The sequence below is a fragment of the Cherax quadricarinatus genome, chromosome 72 (genome assembly GCF_038502225.1).
Source record: "Cherax quadricarinatus isolate ZL_2023a chromosome 72, ASM3850222v1, whole genome shotgun sequence".
NCBI classification, from domain to species: domain Eukaryota; kingdom Metazoa; phylum Arthropoda; class Malacostraca; order Decapoda; family Parastacidae; genus Cherax; species Cherax quadricarinatus.
In genome coordinates, this window is record NC_091363.1 from 2,404,362 (window position 1) to 2,429,647 (window position 25,286).

The following is a 25,286-nucleotide window of genomic DNA, read 5'->3' on the forward strand; positions in this document are numbered from 1 at the left end:
ATGTTGAGTGAATGCGTGGGGAGTTTTGAATCAAGTGTGAGAGTAATGGTGGTTGGGGATTTCAATGCTAAAGTGGGTAAAAATGTTATGGAGGGAGTAGTAGGTAAATTTGGGGTGCCAGGGGTAAATGTAAATGGGGAGCCTTTAATTGAGCTATGTGTAGAAAGAAATTTGGTAATAAGTAATACATGTTTTATGAAAAAGAGGATAAATAAATATACAAGGTATGATGTAGCACGTAATGAAAGTAATTTATTAGATTATGTATTGGTGGATAAAAGGTTGATGGGTAGGCTCCAGGATGTATATGTTTATAGAGGGGCAACTGATATATCGGATCATTATTTAGTTGTAGCTACAGTTAGAGTAAGAGGTAGATGGGAAAAGAGGAAGGTGGCAACAACAAGTAAGAGGGAGGTGAAAGTGTATAAACTAAGGGAGGAGGAAGTTCGGGCGAGATATAAGCGACTATTGGCAGAAAGGTGGGCTAGTGCAAAGATGAGTAGTGGGGGGTTGAAGAGGGTTGGAATAGTTTTAAAAATGCAGTATTAGAATGTGGGGCAGAAGTTTGTGGTTATAGGAGGGTGGGGGCAGGAGGAAAGAGGAGTGATTGGTGGAATGATGAAGTAAAGGGTGTGATAAAAGGGAAAAAGGTAGCTTATGAGAGGTTTTTACAAAGCAGAAGTGTTATAAGAAGAGCAGAGTATATGGAGAGTAAAAGAAAGGCGAAGAGAGTGGTGAGAGAGTGCAAAAGGAGAGCAGATGATAGAGTGGGAGAGGCACTGTCAAGAAATTTTAATGAAAATAAGAAAAAATTTTGGAGTGAGTTAAACAAGTTAAGAAAGCCTAGGGAAAGTATGGATTTGTCAGTTAAAAACAGAGTAGGGGAGTTAGTAGATGGGGAGAGGGAGGTATTAGGTAGATGGCAAGAATATTTTGAGGAACTTTTAAATGTTGAGGAAGAAAGGGAGGCGGTAATTTCATGCACTGGACAGGGAGGTATATCATCTTTTAGAAGTGAAGAAGAGCAGAATGTAAGTGTGGTGGAGGTACGTGAGGCATTACGTAGAATGAAAGGGGGTAAAGCAGCTGGAACTGATGGGATCATGACAGAAATGTTAAGAGCAGGGGGGGATATAGTGTTGGAGTGGTTGGTACTTTTGTTTAATAAATGTATGAAAGAGGGGAAGGTACCTAGGGATTGGCAGAGAGCATGTATAGTCCCTTTATATAAAGGGAAAGGGGACAAAAGAGACTGTAAAAATTATAGAGGAATAAATTTACTGAGTATACCAGGAAAAGTATACTGTAGGGTTATAATTGAAAGAATTAGAGGTAAGACAGAATGTAGGATTGCGGATGAGCAGGGAGGCTTCAGAGTGGGTAGGGGATGTGTAGATCAAGTGTTTACATTGAAGCATATATGTGAACAGTATTTAGATAAAGGTAGGGAAGTTTTTATTGCATTTATGGATTTAGAAAAGGCATATGATAGAGTGGATAGAGGAGCAATGTGGCAGATGTTGCAAGTATATGGAATAGGTGGTAAGTTACTAAATGCTGTAAAGAGCTTTTATGAGGATAGTGAGGCTCAGGTTAGGGTGTGTAGAAGAGAGGGAGAATACTTCCCGGTAAAAGTAGGTCTTAGACTGGGATGTGTAATGTCACCATGGTTGTTCAATATATTTATAGATGGGGTTGTAAAAGAAGTAAATGCTAGGGTGTTCGGGAGAGGGGTGGGATTAAGTTATGGGGAATCATATTCAAAATGGGAATTGACACAGTTACTTTTTGCTGATGATACTGTGCTTATGGGAGATTCTAAAGAAAAATTGCAAAGGTTAGTGGATGAGTTTGAGAATGTGTGTAAAGGTAGAAAGTTGAAAGTGAACATAGAAAAGAGTAAGGTGATGAGGGTATCAAATGATTTAGATAAAGAAAAATTGGATATCAAATTGGGGAGGAGGAGTATGGAAGAAAATGTTTTCAGATACTTCGGAGTTGACGTGTCGGTGGATGGATTTTGAAGGATGAGGTTAATCATAGAATTGATGAGGGAAAAAAGGTGAGTGGTGCGTTGAGGTATATGTGGAGTCAAAAAACGTTATCTATGGAGGCAAAGAAGGGAATGTATGAAAGTATAGTAGTACCAACACTCTTATATGGATGTGAAGCTTGGGTGGTAAATGCAGCAGCGAGGAGATGGTTGAGGCAGTGGAGATGTCCTGTCTAAGGGCAATGTGTGGTGTAAATATTTTTTATTATTTTTATTATCACACTGGCCGATTCCCACCTAAATATTATGCAGAAAATTCGGAGTGTGGAAATTAGGAGAAGGTGTGGACAGGGCCGGATTAAGAAGTCTCCGGGCCCTAGGCTATTCAGATTGGCGGGGCCCCTTTGAGTTACGGGTAAGCGATGCGACCCCTTCCAGCTTATGGGTGGGGGGGGGGGTCGGTGTGAGCCTGTTTAAGGTCTAATTAAATACATTCTGGCTATTTAGATTAAATTTAATAGGGAAAGTACATCAAGACAACCAAAACCATTTACCAACAGCCATTATAACTATCTTGTTAAATCATGCATTTTAAAGAGAATAAACTCAAGACAGCATAGTATTACTAGATTAGGCTATTAAAGTAGTGACATCATGTACCTATTATATTCAGCATAACCACTACAGCACTATTATTCCCTTTATAAATCACTGACCACTGACCATTTCCTCTTCCTTGACCGCTGATGATCAGCCCGGTAACTGTAGTCTTTCACCAGCAGTTTAGCTTTCTCTTCAAACATTTCAAAAGCTTCATCATTGCGAAGTGAGCTTACAAATTCCACTAAGCCTGCATAGAGGTTAGCACAAGTAGCCATTTCAATTTCAATTTTCTGAAGTGTCTTGTTCGTGGCATTTAACCGTTTCAGTATACAGTCCCAAAGCACACAGAGTAAGGCCAATTCAAAATCTTCCAATTTTGATGCTAAGCTGGCTGCTTCGCTTCTTGTAGTTGCTGTCTGGTCTTCATCCTCTGCTATTTGGATCAAAGCAGAACGTATTTCAGCAAAGCTGTCTTTCAAAGCATGTGTTGCATCATGCTGTGCTGACCACCTTGTTGTTGATAATGATTTGATGACATCTCCATGAATGGTTGACTTGAGTATACTCCACCGATGCGTTGAAGCAGAGAAAAAATTAGAGTGCTTGTTAAAGTCCAAAAAATGAAACTGCAGCGACACAACACTCCGCAGCACATGACCCAACAAGATTAAGAGAATGTGCTGAGCAGGGCACATATTCAGCAAGTGGGTTGATTTGCTTGATACGGGCTTGCAATCCATTATATTTACCCGACATGTTACTTGCATTGTCGTAGCTCTGGCCACGGCAATCCATAATAGAGAGATCATGTTCAAGCAGAGTATCCAGTACTACATTCATCATTGTTTCTCCATCATGGCCTGAAAGAGGAATGAATTTTATAAAGCGCTCTACAGGCTTACCACTGGAGTCGACAAAGCGAACAATGAATGTCAATTGATCTGTATGTGAAATATCTGGTGTTGAATCTACACTTATTGCAAAGTATTTTGCAGTTTTTGCAGCTGCTATGATGTTATTGAGGACCTTCTTAGTCATCAGTTCAATAAATTCATTACATATAGTAGATGACATGTAAGATACAGTGCCTCTTCCTGCATTCCCAAGGCGTGACACATGATTTGCTAAGAATGGATCGAATTGTGCTAACAGTTCTATGATCCCTAGGCAATTGCCATTGTTTTCCAAACCAAAAACCTCATTTTCTCCATGGAAAGCAAGTCCTCTTAGAGCTAAGAATTTTACAACAGCAACAACTCTTTCTAGAACTTTTCTCCAATAAGTGCGCTGTTTTTCAGTTTGATTTTCCAAATGAGAATCCAATAAGCCTTTTTTCTGTGCATGAAATACACTGGTTAAAATGCAGCTCCTGTGAGTGGTGCTGTTTTCATGTTCCTCGAAATGCTTGGAATTTTTCCAGTCATTGAACCCTTGTGTGAAGGTATTTTCTTTGGTAGAAAATAGCTTGCATGCTGAACAGTACACTTTTCCTGAGCTTTCAGAGTATACCATCCATGATCTTTTCACAGTTTCTGAATTTGCAAGCTTCCTATAAAACGTAGATGACTTTAAACAACGACGACTTCCATCATCATTACGTAGAGAATCTGGGATTACATTTGGCCATGAGGCAGGATCTTTTAAGACAAATCCTGTGGATGAAATGTCCATTGAGACATTGAGAGGAGACACAAAAGAAGTAGATGCTGGCTGAGAAATAATGGAGGGAGGGCTTCCTGTATGATCTGACGTATCTGCAGATTCAACTGTACTGGTAACATCAGAAACTGTTTTCGTGAGCATGTCTGTGATCTTTCTGTAGCTTCCTACATCTTTCTTTTTCTGTTCTTCTTGAATTTTCTTCTTTCTTTTCTGTGACCCACTCGCATAAGAACGTCCAACATCACGTTCACGAGATGCCATAATGAGGATGTATCACTGTCTGTAATCATGCAAATACAAATTTTTCATTATCAATTATTATTAATTTTTTAATTATTATTAAATTTTTTTTTTCTGTCAATTGGGGGGATATGGCCCTTGTAGCCCCCTTTCCTCTGGCTGCGCATCTAAAAATTCAAAATGTTACCAGAAAGGAGTCATATACAGAACTTTTACCATAGATTAGGTTAGCGATTTGGGCTACGAATATTTTACTAATTCATCCTCCTTGATCTCCAATTTACTTAAACCGAAATCATACAGAGTCCAAGAACAATGCACAATCGTATTTATATTACCATTTTCATAACTAAACTAATCATTATGTCTTGCATGATACGTATATGGCCTACCACCATAGATAAGGACATGAGAATTAAAGAATGCAGGGACAATTTTCAGTTTCACCCAACCAACGATTTTCTGATGTGGCTTGTGTGTTTCTGGGGAAATATGTAGTAAATTAATTGATGTTCTACATCACTTCCGTCGCAACTTGAAAACTAAGCATTTGCGACGGAAGTGATGTAGAACATCAATCAATTGAGATCTGTTACTGAAATGATAAAGACTTAACCCCTTCAGGGTCCAAGGCCAAAATCTGAAGTGGTGCTCCAGTGTCCAAGAAATTTTGAAAAAAAAAAAAAAATTATTTTTTCTCACAGAATTAAAGAGCATATTTTTGTGAAGGTAATAAGACAAAAAAAAAATTCTGATCAGTACTTACCGAGATACAGTGCCAAGAAGTTTGTCAAAAATGATGTGGTGGCGGCAACATAGACAAATTCCACATACGCGCATTACATTATTTAGCGGGTTTTTTTTAAGTTTTTTCTTTTCTTTTCCAATTTTTTTCTATTCCTACTAACATTTGGGGCCTGAGAGACCAATACTGTATATAATGTATATATATAAACTCACTGTATTGAACACAATAACCGCACTAAAGTTATTATCATGTTATTGTTTACCACTGTTGTTTATTACAATAAACATGCACAAATCTTGTATAATACTAATGTTCTATCATATATTTACATATTTACAATCACTGGACATGGTTTTAGAACTGCTGGAGCTTGTGGAACTCCTTGAAACAAGGCACCATGCACAGAGGCACCTTACATTCCTCACACATAAACCGAGTGTCTTTGCGTCTTTGTTGCCGTTGTTTTGTTTGTGCACAGACGATGCATCTCTTCTGAGCAAATTTCTTCTGAGTTGAAGGAAGCTGTATTATAAAATGATCACATCCCCTCCCCAAACGCTTGGGTATATTCTGAGTAATTCGAGGACCTTGTTGTATAGCAGGTGTTCTTACCTGGTACTTCATTATGAGTTGTCTGACAACAGACAAGCAAAATTCACCATACGGTGGTCTGTTGCCAGTCTTTATTTGGTACATATTATATGCATTGAGCATAGAAATGTCCATGAGATGGAAGTAAAGTTTCATGTACCACTTGTAACTCTTACGAACACAGTCAACAAAACCAATCTGCATGTCACACTTGTCAACCAAGCGCATGTTTTGTGTATAATCAATCACTGTCACTGGTTTTCGAATACGTTCATTAGTCACTCGATCAACTTTGCCACTGTCTTGCATTTCATTACGGTGAATGGTTGTCAACAATGTGACATCTCGTTTGTCATACCACCGTAATGCCATGATGTCATTGGCAGTAAACACCTGCATGTCATCACCACGAGCACCTGCGTTGAGCCTGGGCATATGTTTACGATTAGAACGCACTGTGCCACACACATCTGTCTTGTTCACTCGCATGAAATCACTGAGTAATGGGCTTGTGTACCAGTTATCGGTATATAATGTATGCCCCTTACCAAGATAAGGTGCCATCATGTTTCTCACTACGTCACCTGAGATACCCAATAACATCTTCGTATCTTTCAATGTTTTACTTCCCGTGTATACAACAATATCCAACACCAGGCCACTGTCACAGTCACAGAGTACAAACAGTTTTATACCAAAGCGTTTCCTCTTGCTCGGTATATACTGCTTGAATGACAGTCTACCTTTGAACAAAATCAAAGACTCATCAATTACAAGATTCTTGAATGGATAAAAGTATATGCTGAACTTTTGTTTGAGATACATGAAAACATTTCTAATCTTGTACAACCTGTCACTTCTGTCAGGCCTGGTTTTGTCAGAGAAGTGCAACATACGTAAGAGTAAGATAAACCTGTTCACTGGTATGATTTCACTGAAGACCTGGGCAGAAATTAGCCAATCTGTGGACCAGTATGCTTTTACATTATGCTTATAGACATGAGGCATAAGCATTATTGTGGCAAAAAGCAAATACATTTCTGCAACAGTCGTCTCTTTCCACCTGTGTAGTCTTGACTGTGGTGATAAGATCGTATTTGCCATGGTGTACTCAAAATACTTATTACTTTCCCTGACAATAATTTCCATCAATGGCTGGTCAAAGAATAATTCAAAGAATTCCAGTTCATTGGCCGTGGTTCCAAGGGGACAAGTAGGTAGAATTCCACTTTGAGAGTCATCAAAGTGGTGAGGCTTGGGAACAAAATTGGGATTTTGCTGCCAATCCCACATACGGTTTGCTGGTGGATACTGGACATCATAGGCTGGTTGTGCGGGTGGTTGTGGTTGTGGTGGGCTGGTGGCTGACGCTCCGCTTTGTCCTTGAACTGACGAGTCAGCAGCGTGGGCTGGTGAGTCACGCATGGCGGTGCCACTACCATCACCACTACCACCATCCACTGATGCCTGTGGTCTATCCATGCCAAGTGTAGCCACATCATCCTCACTATCACTACCTAAAACTGGTGTAGGGCCACGGGATGTACTCTGTCCCCTGGGCACAGCATAGGGTACACTACCTGAGCGCATGCGGCGGCGAACATACCGACGCTTCACTGGTGAATATGATTCCTCACTATCACTACTCGAATGATCGTCGAGCGCAATAAAATCACAATCCACGTCACTATCATCATCATTACTGAAGTCAGAGGCCTGGCCACGCGAAAATATTAGCTTTCTCTTGCGTTGAGGAACAACCGACTGTGAGTCATGAGTGCCCACACCAGAGGTAGAAGGTTGAGGATCGTCAGGGTTTTCTGCACTATTATCGATATCCTGGTCATTCTTTTCGGTCACTAACTGATCAAAGCCGTAGAATTCGTCTTCATTTCCACTTCCATCAGTGTCAGAACTATCAGATAGGAAGAGGAGAGTCCCAATTTTCTGGGGAGTGAGAGCTGACTTGCGACGAGGCATGGTGAACAAGGGTAACTGAGCCGGTGTTCCCACAAAGCTATGCGGGGGCCTAGATTTTTTGTTTATGGCGCACACCCACCACGCAGACCCTTTCTCTCACGTGTAGGCCTATGAGCGCTTTCGCGCTAAATTTGACAGCGCTAGAATTTTGCCGTAGATCTACAGTTTGGACACTCAACGTGAAGCCGTAGATCTACGGGATGCACCCTGAAAGGGTTAAAGACAGGACAAAGTGCTTTTAAAACCTACGAAGGGAAGTCAGTTTGCGTTTTTAGGTTTTTCTTTATAGTATTTTTACCAAAAATACGTCTTTACTGGTCAAGTAACCCTATCAGGTACCTCCCTTAACATTTAGAGGCGAAAACAAACATTTATCCATACACATCAATGTCTATCAACAACACTTCAGTTAATTTGTCACAGTACAAGTCTAGATAACGTATAATTACTACAGAAAATTGGAGAGGAATCTCCTATACTCACCCATTAGCGGGATGTAAACAAAGGCGTGTTGAGTGTTGCCATCTATGGTTAGGTTTATTTATTTTTATTTTATTTTATTTCATTATTTATTTTTGTTTTGATTAATTTTTAAAAATCAATTTTACTCTCCAAACACTTGAACTTTTTAGGTAGGGACCCCTTTGCACTTGCACCATGTGCACAGTCTTGGATGAGCCCCTGAACCCTTTGAACCGCAGGGCCCCCAAATGCGCGGGGCCCTAGGCAAATGCCTAGTTTGCCTATGCGGTAATCCGGCCCTGGGTGTGGAGTTAATAAAAGCATTAGTCAGAGGGCAGAAGAGGGGTTGTTGAGGTGGTTTGGTCATTTAGAGAGAATGAATCAAAGTAGAATGACATGGAAAACATATAAATCTATAGGGGAAGGAAGGAGGGGTAGGGGTCGTCCTCAAAAGGGTTGGAAAGAGGGGGTAAAGGAGGTTTTGTGGGTGAGGGGCTTGGACTTCCAGCAAGTGTGCATGAGCGTGTAGATAGGAGTGAATGGAGACGAATGATACTTGGGACCTGACGATCTGTTGGAGTGTGAGCAGGGTAATATTTAGTGAAGGGATTCAGGGAAACCGGTTATTTTCATATAGTTGGACTTGAGTCCTGGAAATGGGAAGTACAATGCCTGCACTTTAAAGGAGGGGTTTGGGATATTGGCAGTTTGGAGGGATATGTTGTGTATCTTTATACGTATATGCTTCTAAACTGTTGTATTCTGAGCACCTCTGCAAAAGCAGTGATAATGTGTGAGTGTGGTGAAAGTGTTGAATGATGATGAAAGTATTTTCTTTTTGGGGATTTTCTTTCTTTTTTTGGGTCACCCTCTCTCGGTGGGAGACGGCCGACTTGTTAAAAAAAAAAAAAACAATAACAGTAAGGAAAAACTTCAGAAGGCTGCCAGTATGACTCACGAAATCGTAATGACACGATTGCAAACAAACCATACCACGGGTGGGAATAGAACCTGCTATCAGAGTCTCAAAACTCCAGACCATCATGTTAGCCACTGGACCAGCTGGTCCAGTGGCTAACGCGACGGTCTGGAGTTTTGAGACTCTCTGATCGCGGGTTCTATCCCCACCCATGGTATGGTTTGGCTACCAGTAGTTGGCGCCATCATCAGCAAAACATTGGTAACCACTTCTAGTACACTTTTCACCTGTCTATTAGTATTAGGTTAAGTCTCTGCAAAATGCCTCAGCATGATAGTGGTTTTCTTTGCTCCAATCATATTATATGTACACACACATTGTAACCTTTGCAAAGAAATAAATATTTTATTTATTTATTTAAGGTTACACACACATTGTAACCTTTGCAAAGAAATAAATATTTTATTTATTTATTTAAGGAACCTTCCTTGAGGGGGAAGTTCACATCTTGAAATTTCGTTCGTATCCAGAAGCCAAATATCAACCAAACGATGGTTCGTATCCTGAAAAATTCGCATGGTGGGGAGTTCGTAAGCCAAGGTTCCACTTTATATGTATATTAATTGATTATTTCATGATTATGCTGTATATTATGAGGAACACACGATATTATAGCAGTTTCATTCTGTTATGCCAAAATTGCTTGGATGGGCATGTGCGAGCATGTTAGATAGGAGTAGAGGCAAGTGGCTTTTATGACTTGTTGTGCTGTTGGAGTGTGATCAAGGTAACATTTATGGAGGGTTAGCTGAATTTGAGTCCTGTAGGTAGAAAGTACAGTACCTGCACTCTGGGGGAGAGGTGGGAATATCACAGTTTGGAGAGGCATCTGAGCTGGAATGCTAGTATGCCTCTGGCAAGACAGTGATATAGCAAGTGATGGTGAAAGTTTTTCTTTTTTTGGGTCACCCTTCCTTGGTGGGAGACAGCCGGTGTGTTAAAAATTGTGCATTAGCTGTGCATATCATATTGTACTATCCTAGAAAGATCAATTTTATAAATTCTTCAGACTTGTCTAATATGACTGAAGAACAAAAAAAATATATCAAAGCATAAATTTTATGAATCAGTTAAGGCTTTATACAAGTGGTTTAGAGTGAGATGCTGGTGTCTAATTTGTGATGTAATAGTGCAAAGGTGTTTGGCGAAATGCAGCTTCAGCTAAAAGATATCAGGATATGTTTGATTCAGCAGCAACAGTGTACAGTAGCATAGCAGCAGGATTTTGGTAAATCATCATCATCTTTCAACAAACTGGTTGTATCCCACCAAGGCGAGGTGGCTCAAAAGAAAAAACGAAATTTTCTCCTTTTAAATTCAGTAATATATACAGGAGAAGGGGTTACTAGTCCCTTGCTCCCGGCATTTTAGTTGCCTCTTACGACATGCATAGCTTACAGAGGAAGAATTCTATTCCACTTTCCCATGGAGAATTTTGGTAAATGTTGTTTGTTAATGTCTAGATCATTATGGCAAGTTGTTTTAAATCAGGAGCTGTCTGTGCTTTATAGCCATACTGTGGTGAGTGTATCATAATTATTTGTAAACTGGTTTTTAATTCAATATTTTTTTTCTTTGGTTTAGAAAAATTCCTATAGGAAATCACTGAATTTTTTAAAATTCTGAATATGGTAGAATTTCTGTTAAGATTATAGTTTGTGCTTAATGTTTGAAGGTAACTTCTATAGTGTAAAATTTATAATGCTTGAAATCACTCAGATTTTTTTTTTTTTTTTAAATCCTGATATTTATTTTTTTTTAATACATCAACTGTTTCCTGAATATGGTAGAATTTTCATTAATCCTTTCACTGTCTCTTGCATAGATCTGCATCACTGATGCCAGAAATGCTGACGAAGATCTAGGTTTTAAGCTAAGCTGTGAACAGTAAATTTTGGCCTAGACACAAGAGAATGAGTCTATGCAATGAGTGTGCAGTTTGTGGTTGGAATGGAAGAAATACTAGTGAAATTAAAATAATTTTGGCTAATTTCAGATTGAAAGTAGCTTGAAATAGGGCTCAAAGTGTTGAAAATACAGTGGTACCCTGAGTTTCATACTGCTTCCAACTTGAACAATTATGTAAGTGTATTATTGTAAGTGCTTTTGTGAGTGCATTTTTGGGGTTCTGAAACGGACTAATCTAATTTTCATTATTCCTTATGGGAACAAATTCGTTCGGTAACGGCACTCAAACAGCCTTCTGGAATGAATTACGAAACTCAGGGTACCACTGTAGTTAATTTTGAACTTTTTTTTTTTTTTTTCATGAAGATGGGTAGGGACCCCCAGTCTGTCTTATAGATTTTTACTAGGTCTACTTCAATTTTTAGGACAGCCCAAACCATGACCACTCTTTCTTGTTTTTTTTTTTTTCGACAAGTCAGCCGTCTCCCACCAAGGCAGGGTGACCCAAAAAGAAAGAAAATCCCCAAAAAGAAAATACTTTCATCATCATTCAACACTTTCACCTTACTCATATATAATCACTGTTTTTGCAGAGGTGCTCGGATACATCAGTTTAGAAGTATATATAAAGATATACAGTGGTACCTCGGGATACGAACTTATTTCGTTTCAGAAGGCTGTTCGAGTGCTGATACCAAATGAATTTGTTCTCATAAGGAATAATGTAAAAGATTAATCCATTTTAGACCCCCCAAAAATACACTTACAAAAGCACTTGCATAATTGTTCCCGTTTTGAGCTATTCGTATCCCGAGGTACCACTGTAGAACATATCCCTCCAAACTGCCAATATCCCAAACCCCTCATTTAAAGTGCAGGCATTGTACTTCCCATTTCCAGGACTCGAGTCTGGCTAAATCTATAATGACCAGTTTCCCTGAATCCCTTCACTAAATGTTACCCTGCTCACACTCCAACAGCTAGTCAGGTCCCAAAAAGCATTCGTCTCCATTTACTCCTATCTAACACGCTCGCACACACTTGCTGGAAGTTCAAGCCCCTTGCCCACAAAACCTCCTTTTTCCCCTCCCTCCAACTTTTTCGAGGACGACCCCTACCCCCTCCTTCCTTCCCCTACAGATTTATGCGCTCTCCAAGTCATTCTACTTTGACCCATTCTCTCTAAATGACCAAACCACCTCAACAACCCCTCTTCAGCCCTCTGACTAATACTTTTAGTAACTCCACACCTTCTAATTTTCACACTCCAAATTCTCTGCATAATATTTACACTACACCTTGCCCTTAGACAGGACATCTCCACTGCCTCCAGCCGCTTCCTCGCTGCAGTATTTACAACCGAAGCTTCACACCCATATAAGAGTGTTGGTACCACTATACTTTCATACATTCCCTTCTTTGCCTTCATAGATAACGTTTTTTTTGTTTCCACAGATACCCCAACGCACCACTCACCTTTTTTTCTTTATCAATTCTAACCTCATCCTTCATAAACTCATCCACTGACAAGTCATCTCCCAAATATCTGAAAACATTCACTTCTCCATACTCCCTCTCCAATGTGATATCCAATTTTTCTTTAAAGCATTTGATACCCTCATCACCTTACTCTTATCTATGTTCACTTTCAACTTTCTACCTTTACACGCCCAAACTCGTCCACTAACCTTGCAACTTTTCTTTAGAATCTCCCATAAGCACAGTATCATCAGCAAAAAGTAACTGTGTCAACTCCCATTTTGTATTTGATTCCCCATAATTTAATCCCACCCCTCTCCCCAACACCCTAGCATTTACTTCTTTTACAACCCCATCTATAAATATATTAAACAACCATGGTGGCATTACAGTAACATCCCTGTGTAAGACCCACTTTTACCGGGAAGTAATCTCCCTCTCTTCTACACACCCTAACTTGAGCCTCACTACCCTCATAAAAACTCTTCACAGCATTCCATATACTTGCAACATCTGCCACATTGCTTCCCTATCCACTCTATCATATGCCTTTTCCAAATCCATAATGCAATGAAAACTTCCCTACCTCTAAATACTGTTAACATATATGCTTCAATGTAAACACTTGATCTACACATTCCCTACCCACTCGAAAGCCTCCTTGCTCATCTGCAATCCTACTCTCTGTCTTACCTCTAATTATTTCGATAATAACCCTACTGTACACTTTTCCTGGTATACTCGGTAAACTTATTCCCCTATAATTTTTACAGTCTCTTTTGTCCCCCTTTCCTTTATGTAAAGGAACTACACATGCTCTCTGCCAATCCCTAGGTACCTTCCCCTCTTTCATACATTTATTAAACAAAAATGCCAACCACTCCAATACTATATACCCCTCTGCTTTTAACATTTCAGTCATAATTACTTTCAGAAAAAAATTCTCTGCCATTGCATAATATATTTTTTAAGCACTACTGTATGAGCCCTTTTAATTTGGTGGCTATGACAGTAAAATGGTTAAGATTATAGTATGTGCTTAATGTTTTAAAATATAATCTTCTATGTAAAATAAGTATGTTTCTTATAGGACAGTTTGTGAGTTTTTTCTAAACAATATTACTGATTACACTGCAATAGTTTTATTGTTTGTCTCTATGAATTAAGGCAGACTAACTTTCAGGGAAATTGGCAGTAGTGGTGGTGGCAGCAGTAGCAGTGGTAGTGGTTCTACTGGTGGTGGTAGTGTTGGCGGTGGCAGCGGTGGTGGTGGAGGTGGTGGTGGTGGCATCTTTGGTAACGCCAGGCCTGTGGATACAGCTGCTCGGGAACGCCAGATTGAAGAAAAACTACGAAAATTGGATGGAGTAAAGTGAGTATTGTAATAAAGTTGGTAGAATTACCGACAATATGTAAAGTAAAAGGACACAAGTGCAACTAATGTGACATTTATTGTGGCAGAGCGAAACGTTGCCACAATAAATGTCACATTAGTTGCACTTGTGTCCTTTTACTTTACAAAGTGAGTATTGTAGAGAACAGGTTTAGTAAATGACACTGATGCAGTGATTATCTTTATTAATGACAACATTTTGGGCTTCTCATTAGAGAATACAAGAGAAATTTTTTTTATATGTACAGGTACACAAAGGAAGGTAAGGTGTGTGGGAGTATCCTGGAACAAGGGATCACCTGACTATTATGTTGCTTCCTGGACATAGAAAACTTTTAAGCATGGCATAAGCAGGTTATTTGCATACTACCGTGGTTCTGTGTAATAGTGTTAGAAGTGCTGATAAGGGCAGATTCTAAACATCACTCTTGTTTAGTTCTCTGATAACTAGCTAGCATCTGTCCATTTTCTCCAAGCTATGTTTACCTTCCTTCTTAATTCATATATGACTGTAGGAAAGAACACTTAAAATTATGACAACACCTTACAGAAAAAAAAAAGATACAAATTGAGAGGCATGGTATATTATTTTTCTCACCTGTAGTGTTTCTCCAACCTTGCCAACACAGTGTTCAGAAGCAACAACAATATCACTGTCATCACTTCCACTACCATCAGGGACCTTTCTAGAGCCAAACATCGTCACTGTGATGCAGAAAAAAGCAAGTCTACATCATTCCTTATAGTGGAGGTGGCAAAAGTTAGTACAGGTGGCAAAAGTTGTGTAAGGGAAACTTCACAGGACATTGTCACATGGGCCAAGAACACCAGTATGCCTGTATGTAGAATGCATAATACCAACAGTGCAATACACGTGTTATTCATTGAGACAGACAAATACTTGAATTAGACAGATGTGTAGAACCAGTGTTAAGCTAATTTAATCCTGTTAAAAGTTTGCTTATCAGTTTGAGGCAATGTATTATTCCATGCTGCTTCATAGACAAGAAAAAATATTACATTTCTGGTCCCTAAAATTGTGGACAGCAGTTGGACTGTTTTTGCGCTACAGTACTTTGTGCCGTTCACTTAATATAGAGTATTAAAATAGAGCTGCAATGAAAGTTAAGTTGTTTCAGAAAGAGTTGCCTTGGCAGCTTAATTACCTACATAAATTTTATTTTTAGGCATGTACTAATTTTGAAAAGTAGATGAACATGCCACTATGTAGGCTGTGCAAGCACAGCCTACATATTGGATGTGAAGAATGTCCAGGGTTCATACAAATAAAGATGCTCTTCACATTAATTGTAAACTGACTTGAGTTGACCTATCCTGGGTTTTCTCTTGCTGGTAATTTGTCTCTAGTTTTTCTCAGGTGCATTTATAAAGATAAATTTCCTACAGTTTTACCTCTTTCTCTTAAGAGATGAACCTCGTCGATTTGAACGTCGTGACGATAGAAGAGAGGAGGCGCGGGAAGACCGCCGAGACTTCCGGAGAGAGAACTACAATAGTGACACTCAGAACGACCGGCAGGTTGATCAAAGGGATGGTAGAATGGTAAGCCAGTAATAGCTTAATCTTTTGTCAGATGTGCAATCGTCCATACGGTTGTGCCAGAAGTGTTGAAGCTTTTCATTAACATCTGCATGACACCTATGGGTTTAGCTCTTCACTATGATAATGATAACATTCAACAGTGTTTCCAGAAGTGTGTTGGCATCACGGTCAAATGACCTTCGAACTTACAGCATCCTTGCCTGTTCTTCAAAGTGCAGTGACTGCTTCACTAGATTCCAGCTAACTGGTTTTCCTTAATCTTTTCATAAATGTTGCCTTGCTCGCACAGATACACCCACACATACTTACTGGATGCGTACAAGGCAGTGTTTTTATATGTACACTGTGCTCTATTACATTGAAGGATGCATTTATCTAAGGCAATATATGTGTACAGTATTTATGTATTTTGGTTGCTTTCCAATACATTTAAGATGTCTTAGATATCCAGCAGTTAAGAGTAGGATCTTCATCTTTCATCCATTGTTGCCTTTGTGAAGATATTATTCCATGGGATATTTTAGAATCCAAAATTTTTGCTGTTGTGGATAATGGAACAGAATTCTTCCTCTATAAGCCATGCGTGTCGTAAAAGGTAACTAAAATGCCGGGAGCAAGGGGCTAGTTACCCCTTCTGTATATTTCTAAATTTAAAAGGAGAAACTTTAATTTTATTTTTTTTTGGGGCCACCCTGCCTCAGTGGGAGACAGCCGATTTATTGAAAGAAGAAAGATAGAGTACCAAGAGTTAGTACATGGCTTGTTGTTAACGGCGTGCTCAGAGTCTAGTGGAGTAAGGAGGTGATATCTGATATGTTAACCATGTACTTTTCTTTATGAAAAATTCATTTGGGCTAATCTACTAATTTCTGCCTTAGCATCAGTGAATGTTCCATCTCTAAACAAAGGAAAAGTTAAGATACTTTATTTTAGGGTTAGTTTAGAAGTAGAGTACATTGTGTTTGTCTCATTTTAACTTTACCCTGCATCTCTTGAACTGGAGAGAGGGGGTAAAGGAGGTTTTGTGGGCAAGGGGCTTGGACTTCCAGCAAGCGTGCGTGAGCGTGTTAGATAGGAGTGAATGGAGACGAATGGTACTTGGGACCTGACGATCTGTTGGAGTGTGAGCAGGGTAATATTTAGTGAAGGGATTCAGGGAAACAGGTTATTTTCATATAGTCGGACTTGAGTCCTGGAAATGGGAAGTACAATGCCTGCACTTTAAAGGAGGGGTTTGGGATATTGGCAGTTTGGAGGGATATGTTGTGTATCTTTATATGTGTATGCTTCTAAACTGTTGTATTCTGAGCACCTCTGCAAAAACAGTGATAATGTGTGAGTGTGGTGAAAGTGTTGAATGATGATGAAAGTATTTTCTTTTTGGGGATTTTCTTTCTTTTTTGGGTCACCCTGCCTCGGTGGGAGATGGCCGACTTGTTAAAAAAAAAAAAAAAATAAAAGAAGAAAATTAAAAGTGAATATAGGAAAGAGTAAGGTGATGAGAATAAAAAAAATTAGGTAACAGAAGATTGGATATCAAATTGGAGGGAGAGAGTATGGAGGAAGTGAATGTATTCAGATATTTGGGAGTGGACGTGTCAGCAGATGGGTCTACGAAAGATGAGGTGAATGATAGAATTGATGAGGGTAAAAAAGGTGAGTGGTGCACTGAAGAATCTGTGGAGACAGAGAACTTTATCCATGAAAGCAAAGAGAGTAATGTATGAGTATAGTTATGCCAATGCTCTTGTATGGGTGTGAGGCATAGGTAATGAATTTTGCAACAAGGAGAAGGCTGGAGGCACTGAAGATGTCGTGTCTGAGGACAATGTGTGGTGTGAATATAATGCAGAGAATCTGTAGTTTGGAGATTAGGAGGTAGTGTGGGATTACCAAAACAATTATCCAGAGAGCTGAGGAGGGGTTATTGAGATGGTTTGGACATGTAGAGAGGATGGAACAAAATAGAATGACTTTGAGAGTGTATAAATCTGTAGTGGAGGGAAGGCGGGGTAGGGGTCAGCCTAGGAAAGGTTGGAGGGAGGGGGTAAAAGAGGTCTTGTGTGCGAGGGGCTTGGACTTCCAGCAAGCATGCGTGAGCGTGTTAGATAGGAGCAAATGGTTTTTAGGACTTAATGTGCTGTTGGAGTGTAAGCAAGGTAACATTTATGAAGGGATTCAGGGAAACCGGCAGTCCGGACTTGATTCTTGGAGATGGGAAGTACAGTGGATCCTCAACCAGCGATATTAATCCGTTCCTGAGAGCTCATCGTTAATCAAAATAATCATTAGTCAAGTTAATTTTCCCCATAAGAAATAATAGAAATCAAATTAATCCATGCAAGACACCCCAAAGTATTGAAAAAAAAAAATTTTACCACATGAAATCTTAATTTTAATACACACAAACTGAAGAAGACATGCACAGTTACATGACGCTTACCTTTATTGAAGATCTGGTGGTGATTGATGGGATGGGAGGAGGGGAGACCACTGATCTTCTTAGTGTTCAGAAGGGGAATCCCCTTCCATTAGCACTTGAGGTAGCAAGTCTTTTTCTGGGGTTACTTACCTTGTTCTTTAATGCCACTAGGACCAGCTTCAGAGTCACTGGACTTCTGTCGCACAACATATCTGTCCATAGATACCTGTACCTCTCGTTCCTTTATGACTTTCCTAAAGTGGTTCACAACATTGTCAGTGTACAGGTTGCCAACACGGCTTGCAGTAGCTGTGTCAGGGTGATTTTCATCAAAAAAGGTTTGCACTTCAAGCCACTTTGCACACATTTCCTTAATCTTAGAAGTAGGCAACTTCTTCAATTTCTCTATCCCCTTCTCCGAAGCAGTTTCCTCAGGTCTGCCCTCTTGCTGTTCAAAATGATCTAGCAGCTCGTCAGTGGTTAGTTCTTCATTGTCCTCCTCCACCAGCTCTTCCACATCCTCCCCACTAACCTCAAACCCCAAGGACTTCCCCAATGCCACAATGGATTCCTCAACTGGCATAGGATTCTCAGGGTTAGCCTCAAACCCTTCAAAATCCCTTTTGTCTACACATTCTGGCAACAGTTTTTTCCAAGCAGAGTTCAAGGTCCTCTTAGTCACTTCCTCCCAAGCCTTACCTATAATGTTTACACAATTGAGGATGGTAAAATGATCTTTCCAAAACTCTCTTAGAGTCACTTGAGTTTCTAAGGTCACTACAAAGCACCTTTCAAACATAGCTTTTGTGTACAGTTTCTTGAAGTTGGAAATGACCTGCTGGTCCATGGGCTGCAGGAGAGGAGTGGTATTAGGAGGCAAAAACTTCACCTTAATGAAGCTCATGTCCCTAGAAAGTCGCTCTGCCAAGTCTGAAGGATGACCAGGAGCATTGTCTAATACCAGAAGGCACTTAAGGACTAATTTCTTTTCAATTAGGTAATTTTTCACATTGGGGGCAAATGCATGGTGTAACCAGTCATAGAAAAAGTCCCTAGTGACCCATGCCTTACTGTTTTCCCTCCACAGCACACACAAATTAGCCTTGACGACATTGTTTTTCCTGAACACTCTGGGAGTTTCAGAGTGATTCACCAATAAAGACTTCACTTTGCAATCACCACTAGCATTGGCACACATCAACAGAGTAAGCCTGTCTTTCATAGGCTTATGTCCTGGGAGTGCCTTTTCCTCCTGAGTAATGTAGGTCCTGCTTGGCATTTTCTTCCAAAACAGGCCTGTTTCGTCACAATTAAACACTTGTTCAGGTTTCAGTCCTTCACTGTCTATGTACTCCTTGAATTCCTGCACATATTTTTCAGCCGCTTTGTGGTCCAAACTGGCAGCCTCACCATGCCTTATCACACTATGAATGCCACTACCCTTTTTAAATCTCTCAAACCAACCTTTGCTGGCCTTAAATTCACTCGCATCACTAGTTGCTGGCATTTTTTTAATTAAATCGTCATGCAACTTCCTAGCCTTTTCACATATGATCGCTTGAGAGATGCTATCTCCTGCTATCTGTTTCTCATTTATCCACACCAATAAGAGTCTCTCAACATCTTCTACCACTTGCGATCTCAGTTTCGAAAACATAGTTGCACCTTTGGCAAGAACAGCTTCCTTGATTGCCGTTTTCTTGCCCACAATAGTAGCGATGGTTGATTGGGGTTTATTATACAACCTGACCAGCTCAGAGACATGCACTCCACCTTCATACTTAGGAATGATCTCTTTCTTCATCTCCATAGTAATTCTCACCCTTTTTGCTGTAGGGTTGGCACTAGAAGCTTTCTTTGGGCCCATGGTGACTTATTTTGCAGGTGCAATCACTACAAAGGCTGTGATAATATGAAATGTTCCAGTTGTATGTTTGGAAGCGACCGCAGTGGCTGGCTTGTAAACACTGGCACCCACGGGACAAGTGAGGCATGCTCAGGCCAAAGTGGACGCGTCTCGTACAGAACGAATAGCGCTGGTCGGGTTTTTAAGCGCTAGTCGAGGCAAAATTTTTGCGTTAAAATGTATCGCTAGTCAGATTTATCGTTAATCGATGCCATCGCTGGTTGAGGGTCCACTGTACAGTGCCAGCACTCTGAAGGAGGGGTGTTAATATTGCAGTTTTATAACTGTAGTGTAAGCATGCCTCTGGCAAGACAGTGATGGAGTGAATGGTGATGGAAGTTTTTCTTTTTTGGGCCACCCTGCCTTGGTGGGAAATGGCTGATGTGTTAATAAAAAAAATATGCATATGGTAGTTGGTACCTAATATTCCTTTATACAGTGAATTTTCTTGTTATCAAAAATATTTAAACTTCATTTTTACTTTAATTGTAGTTTTTTGTTACTGCATACAGTTTTAACATTTATTTTTTTCTAAAGGAAAGAAAACCAAATATTGCCAATTCGAGGGAGAGAAAGAGTGATGACGATTACGGTAATGGATGCCGAGGTACTGAAAACCATGACCTACCACCACGTCGTGGGAAACTGATTAAGGAAGATGAACCTGTTAGTAATGTATACTTTCATTATACATAATCATTCATTTTAGAGTTTTTGAAATATTGGAATAGTATTTCTTTTGGTAATACTACACTAATTGTTATACTGCTGGTTGAAATGTTCATTCAGGTAACAGTAATTAGTAATCATTTATTATAATAAATGCAAACTGTGACTAATACTGTATTATTAACTTCATCTGTACTCATTCATAAACTTTAATTAAATAATTTTCTTTCTTTATTTTAGATTCTAGATACAACCAATAAGTTTGCCGGTTTGGATTTGGAAGCTGAAGATTAGTGGTGCACTGGTGTAATGCGGAGGGTCGTAGTTTTTATGGCCTTGTGATCCCCTGTGCTGGCTAGACTGCCTGTTCGTACGTCTCAGCTATGTGGGGCTACCTTCATAATGTGCACACACTGTCCTCCATGACTATCATGGATGCTAATAGCGAACCTGTGTATAATGGCAGAGTTGTGTGCTCAGTTTCACTTGCACTGTTCTCGCTGCCTCAGGTTGAGGTGTTAGCAGTATGTGATTCATATGCGATGAATTGGCCTTTAGTTGCACACTGCGACCAATACTGTGAGCATAGTTGGTGTATTGCCTGGTATACAGATCATTGTTACTTAGAAAGTGACAATCACTGTACTTGCCCTGCTCTAGATTTTCAGAGGTCTTATGAGGTAGATCTACATGGATATCTGAGATTAATGAATACAGGTAATCATGTTTGCCAACAGAACACAAATGTTTGTCTTCGATTCTGTGCCCCAGCATGGGATTTTTGCATTTCATAATCTTTTACTTTAACATTGATATTGTGTGTTTAGTCCTCTTTTTTTTTTTTTAATGTATTGTAATTTAATCTTGTTTGTGGGAGGTGGGGATGTGATTGGTGGTGTGCTTGTTTTTTTAGCCAGAACTTGTGGTGTTTATATATAAAGCAACAATAATTTTTGCCAAACATGCAGAGTGTAAATTTATTGTTGCAGTACTTTCAGAAAAATTAATCTGACCCTCACAAAATATATTCTTTCATATTAAATAATACGTACTTTCATTCTAGATTCAGATTGATCTAAATAAGGATAAAATAAAGCTAAATTATATTATGTCTATTTTAGCAGTCTTAGATTTAGATTTGACAAGTTGGTTTGGTGGAAAATTAGTATGTAAGATAAAATTTGGAAGATATATTTTTAGGGTAGTTCTGCTGTTACTGACTGCTTGTTAAGCACAACATACATACATGTACATATGTGCAAGCTTGCATGCATACAGTATTTGGTTATATATTCACAAATAGGTAAACGCAATCACACATGCACACCCACACTTGCACACGTGCACACACACACTCCCACTCAGATACTGACAGAGAGAGAGTATTTTAAACTTTTTTAATAGGAAGATTATGGTGTTTGATTTCATGCTGGGGCACAGTGATAGGTTGAGCATTAAATGTTGTGCAAATTTGAGCTTCCTTGGTGTGATAATATTGACCTTGAGCTGTGATTATATGCTCTTGAGCTGCCCTTTGTTTTTATTTTGAGGCAGTATTAAAGACCTCTGAAACTGTGATTCTTTGAGCTCCATGTGCCCAGGCCAGCCAGTCATCTCTCGTTCAAGTCTGTATTTCTTGTGGGAAACGTGTGCAGCATAGAGGTTCCAGGTTATATATGGACATTTTCGGAGTACTAGTATTCGGATGTGTCACTTGAGACATCTTACTTGGTGCTTTGATGTCGAGCACACACTTGCCAATGTGTGGAAGTGAGCAGAGAAACACGAGGTTTATAAGTGACATTGTAGCATTGGTGGACAAGGTGTGACACAGCAGGGAGGTAAGCCAAGGCTAGCCAGGGATGGAGCCACTTAGTAATATATTAATTAGGTTAAGTACTTGTCAATAGTCTTGTATCTGCTAATAGCTGTGAGAATATGAATATGATAGCATAAGTTTAATAAGCTTTTATATGAGTTTTTATGCCTCTAAGAAATTAAGAGCAGAATATATGAGCATGGCTCCAGTGTGTTTTTATTCAGATGGGAATATTTCCATACATCTTAAATGTAATGCATTATATTATATGCACATATTTAGACTATTGATATGCCACTAATACCTAGTCTCAATATTGTAGCCATTTATAAATGTGATTCTTTAGGAATTTACTTTTTCTACTTCAAAAGATTGACATGCTCTTGTGAGGTTTTATTGAGAGAATAGGCTCAAAAATTATAGCTTTTATTTTTTCCCATTTACAATAATGTTTATTACAGTTGATAATAGCATTGTCTATGCACCCAGGCTTGCCAGGTTATATTGCTAATTATGTAATGGGAAAAATAATAAATGTTAACCTTTTTGCATAATAAATAATATAATCATAGTGGTAATTTTTTATCACTTTTATTTTTCTATGACACTATTCTTTTGTCTTATAAATTCACCTTCCAAAAAATTCCCTATTGCTCATGTATGTTCTTCAGTATTTTATTCCTTGTCTTCAGCCTTCCATCCATATGTAGTATTTATTCTTTTACCAGTCATCCTCAATTTTTTTTTCCTAAGAATGTAAGACTTGTAGCAGAGCAAGCTTTTTTCTTTGTTGGTAGAGAGCAACCAGCCAGGGAGGTACTACTGTCCAGCCAAATGAGTGAGAAACAGGAACCTGTAATTGTTTTACATAACAGAAGGATAGATTTAGAGAGACTGAGAGAGTTGGGAAGGGTAGGGCAGTGCCTGCATTCTGGGAAAGTTGCTGTATAAAGAGTAATCATATTATGATATCAGCACACTTCTGGAAAGAATGTGATTGAGTAAATGTTAGCGAGTGTGTTTTCTTTGGGTCACCCCCTGCCTTGGTGGGAGACGTCTGTGATTAAAAAATATATATAATTTTGTCTAGTACACATTGTGACGTGCTCATAAAACAGTTTTGTACACCAAATAGAATGAGAAGCCAGTATGTAAATGGAAGAAAAACTATTGGGTGATTCCAAAAGTGATCAGATAATGCAACATAAATCCCAGTTTTTACATATAACTATAGTCTCAAGGAGGGTGTCATGATGCTGGTGAAAGGCTCTTGATCCAAGAAATTTGAGTTACCTCTTTCCTCAGATCAAACCTGATTATTTTACCTCCCACTCCTCCCATTTTCTCAAGTGCTGTATGACCCTTTTGGGTTTAGTACTTCCCCATGAATATTACTGCCACACTGTGAGCTAGATAAAGCACTTTATAAGATTTGAAATTTTATGCTGGCTGGTTTGAGAACTAAGAAGCACAGCAAAGAGGAGAGTGGGGCAAGGAATCAAGACTACCCCTGCAGCCACATGTAGGTGAGTACAAGCAAAGAGGTTGTATGGAATGCTTGCCTACTTTGTCACTCAACTAGATCATCGGTCACAGGTGACTGTGTCAGTGAGACTCCATTTCTGCCCCCTTCCCTCCAGTCTAGGCATTTCAAACTTTAGTGACCATGACAGCATAGGCTAATCCACTCCTGCACATGTAATGAACATTTAGGTGCTCTGGGTAGGCAGATCAAACCTGGAGGCCTAGGAATATGGATTCTTTGAACCAGGCTCTCTCATCCTAACCTTCCTCCATTTAATAATGAAGACAGATGAAGCTTGGTATCGTCATCCTCTTTGTGAACTCCATGTTATGCATTGGGGTTTCACCTGGTAACTCCTGGACAAATTCACTGTATAGCCCTTGTGGCTTAGCGCTTCTTTTTGATTATAATAATAATAATCCTGGACAAATTGGTGGCAGTGGTCATCCATCCTCTGCCCAATATGCTTACACCAACCCCACTTGTTTAGAATCTTCATGTACTACAAGTGATGCCACCCAGAATGTGAGACAAGTTATAAGCTTTTTAGTCATCCAGTTGCCAAGTGATTTCATAGTTCAAAGTGTTCTTCAAATCTCCCAACTTCTTTCCTAGTACTGTGTAATAAAGTAGGGTGAGGAGTTAACTTTGATGTACTTGAAACATAATCAAATTTTTCACATTTTATTTTGCAAGTTAATTTTCAGTAACAATCCCTGTTTTAAGTCCACTGCACCTGGTTATCCAGAGCTATCTGTAACTTCAGTATGAAGGACAAATCCACTATAGACAATTTACTCCATATTGTTGTATAACAGTTTCAACTTAATATCATATATCAGCCTTCACATCTCATAGTTCCTTGAATTCAATGCTGGTTATGTTGCATTCTTAACAGAGGGTTTCTCTTACTGGATCCTGGTTATTTTGGTGTTTAGAGTAATGATTTTGTAATCTTGAATTATACAGTTCAGGAATTTTGAAACTACAGAAGGTAGCTGAAATGCTATTGTATTTTTCATTGTTGTCTTAGCTCTTGTGAAATAGTTGGCAATGTCACTTGCTCTAATGACCATCAAACTGTTTTTCATCTAACCACCACCTCACTTCAGAAGTGCCTTGATTCCAATGAGGAGCTCTTGATCTTAAGAATTTGACCTGTCCTCCTGCCCTGAAACTCTTTCTTGATAGTTGCAACAGAACTCATAGGCATAACACTAGACATAAATCTCTGATATTCCGTGTCCAACTCAGTATTTGTAAAAACTCAGTGTTCATAAAAGGATCTAAAATCTGGAAATCACTACCTGAAAATTCCAGTCTCTCTCTGTTTACCAGCTG

The 25,286-nt window shown here is 39.3% G+C and overlaps 1 protein-coding gene across 8 annotated transcripts in view; it reads left to right on the top strand.

Annotated features, from left to right (window-relative positions):
* The window catches only part of LOC128705978 (eukaryotic translation initiation factor 4B), a 75,553-nt gene extending 52,562 nt beyond the window's left edge, over nucleotides 1-22,991 (top strand). For 4 of the 8 annotated variants that reach the window (XM_070100288.1, XM_070100293.1, XM_070100295.1 and 1 more), the window contains 4 exons: nucleotides 13,820-14,020; nucleotides 15,469-15,604; nucleotides 20,470-20,598; nucleotides 20,842-22,991. In XM_070100288.1, the coding sequence (XP_069956389.1) occupies nucleotides 13,820-14,020; nucleotides 15,469-15,604; nucleotides 20,470-20,598; nucleotides 20,842-20,895 (520 nt within the window). In that variant the 3' untranslated portion in view covers nucleotides 20,896-22,991. The remainder of the gene's footprint in view (nucleotides 1-13,819; nucleotides 14,021-15,468; nucleotides 15,605-20,469; nucleotides 20,599-20,841) is intronic. The other 4 variants (XM_070100290.1, XM_070100294.1, XM_070100291.1 and 1 more) reach the window with 3 other exon arrangements.
* Nucleotides 22,992-25,286: the final 2,295 nt, after the last annotated feature.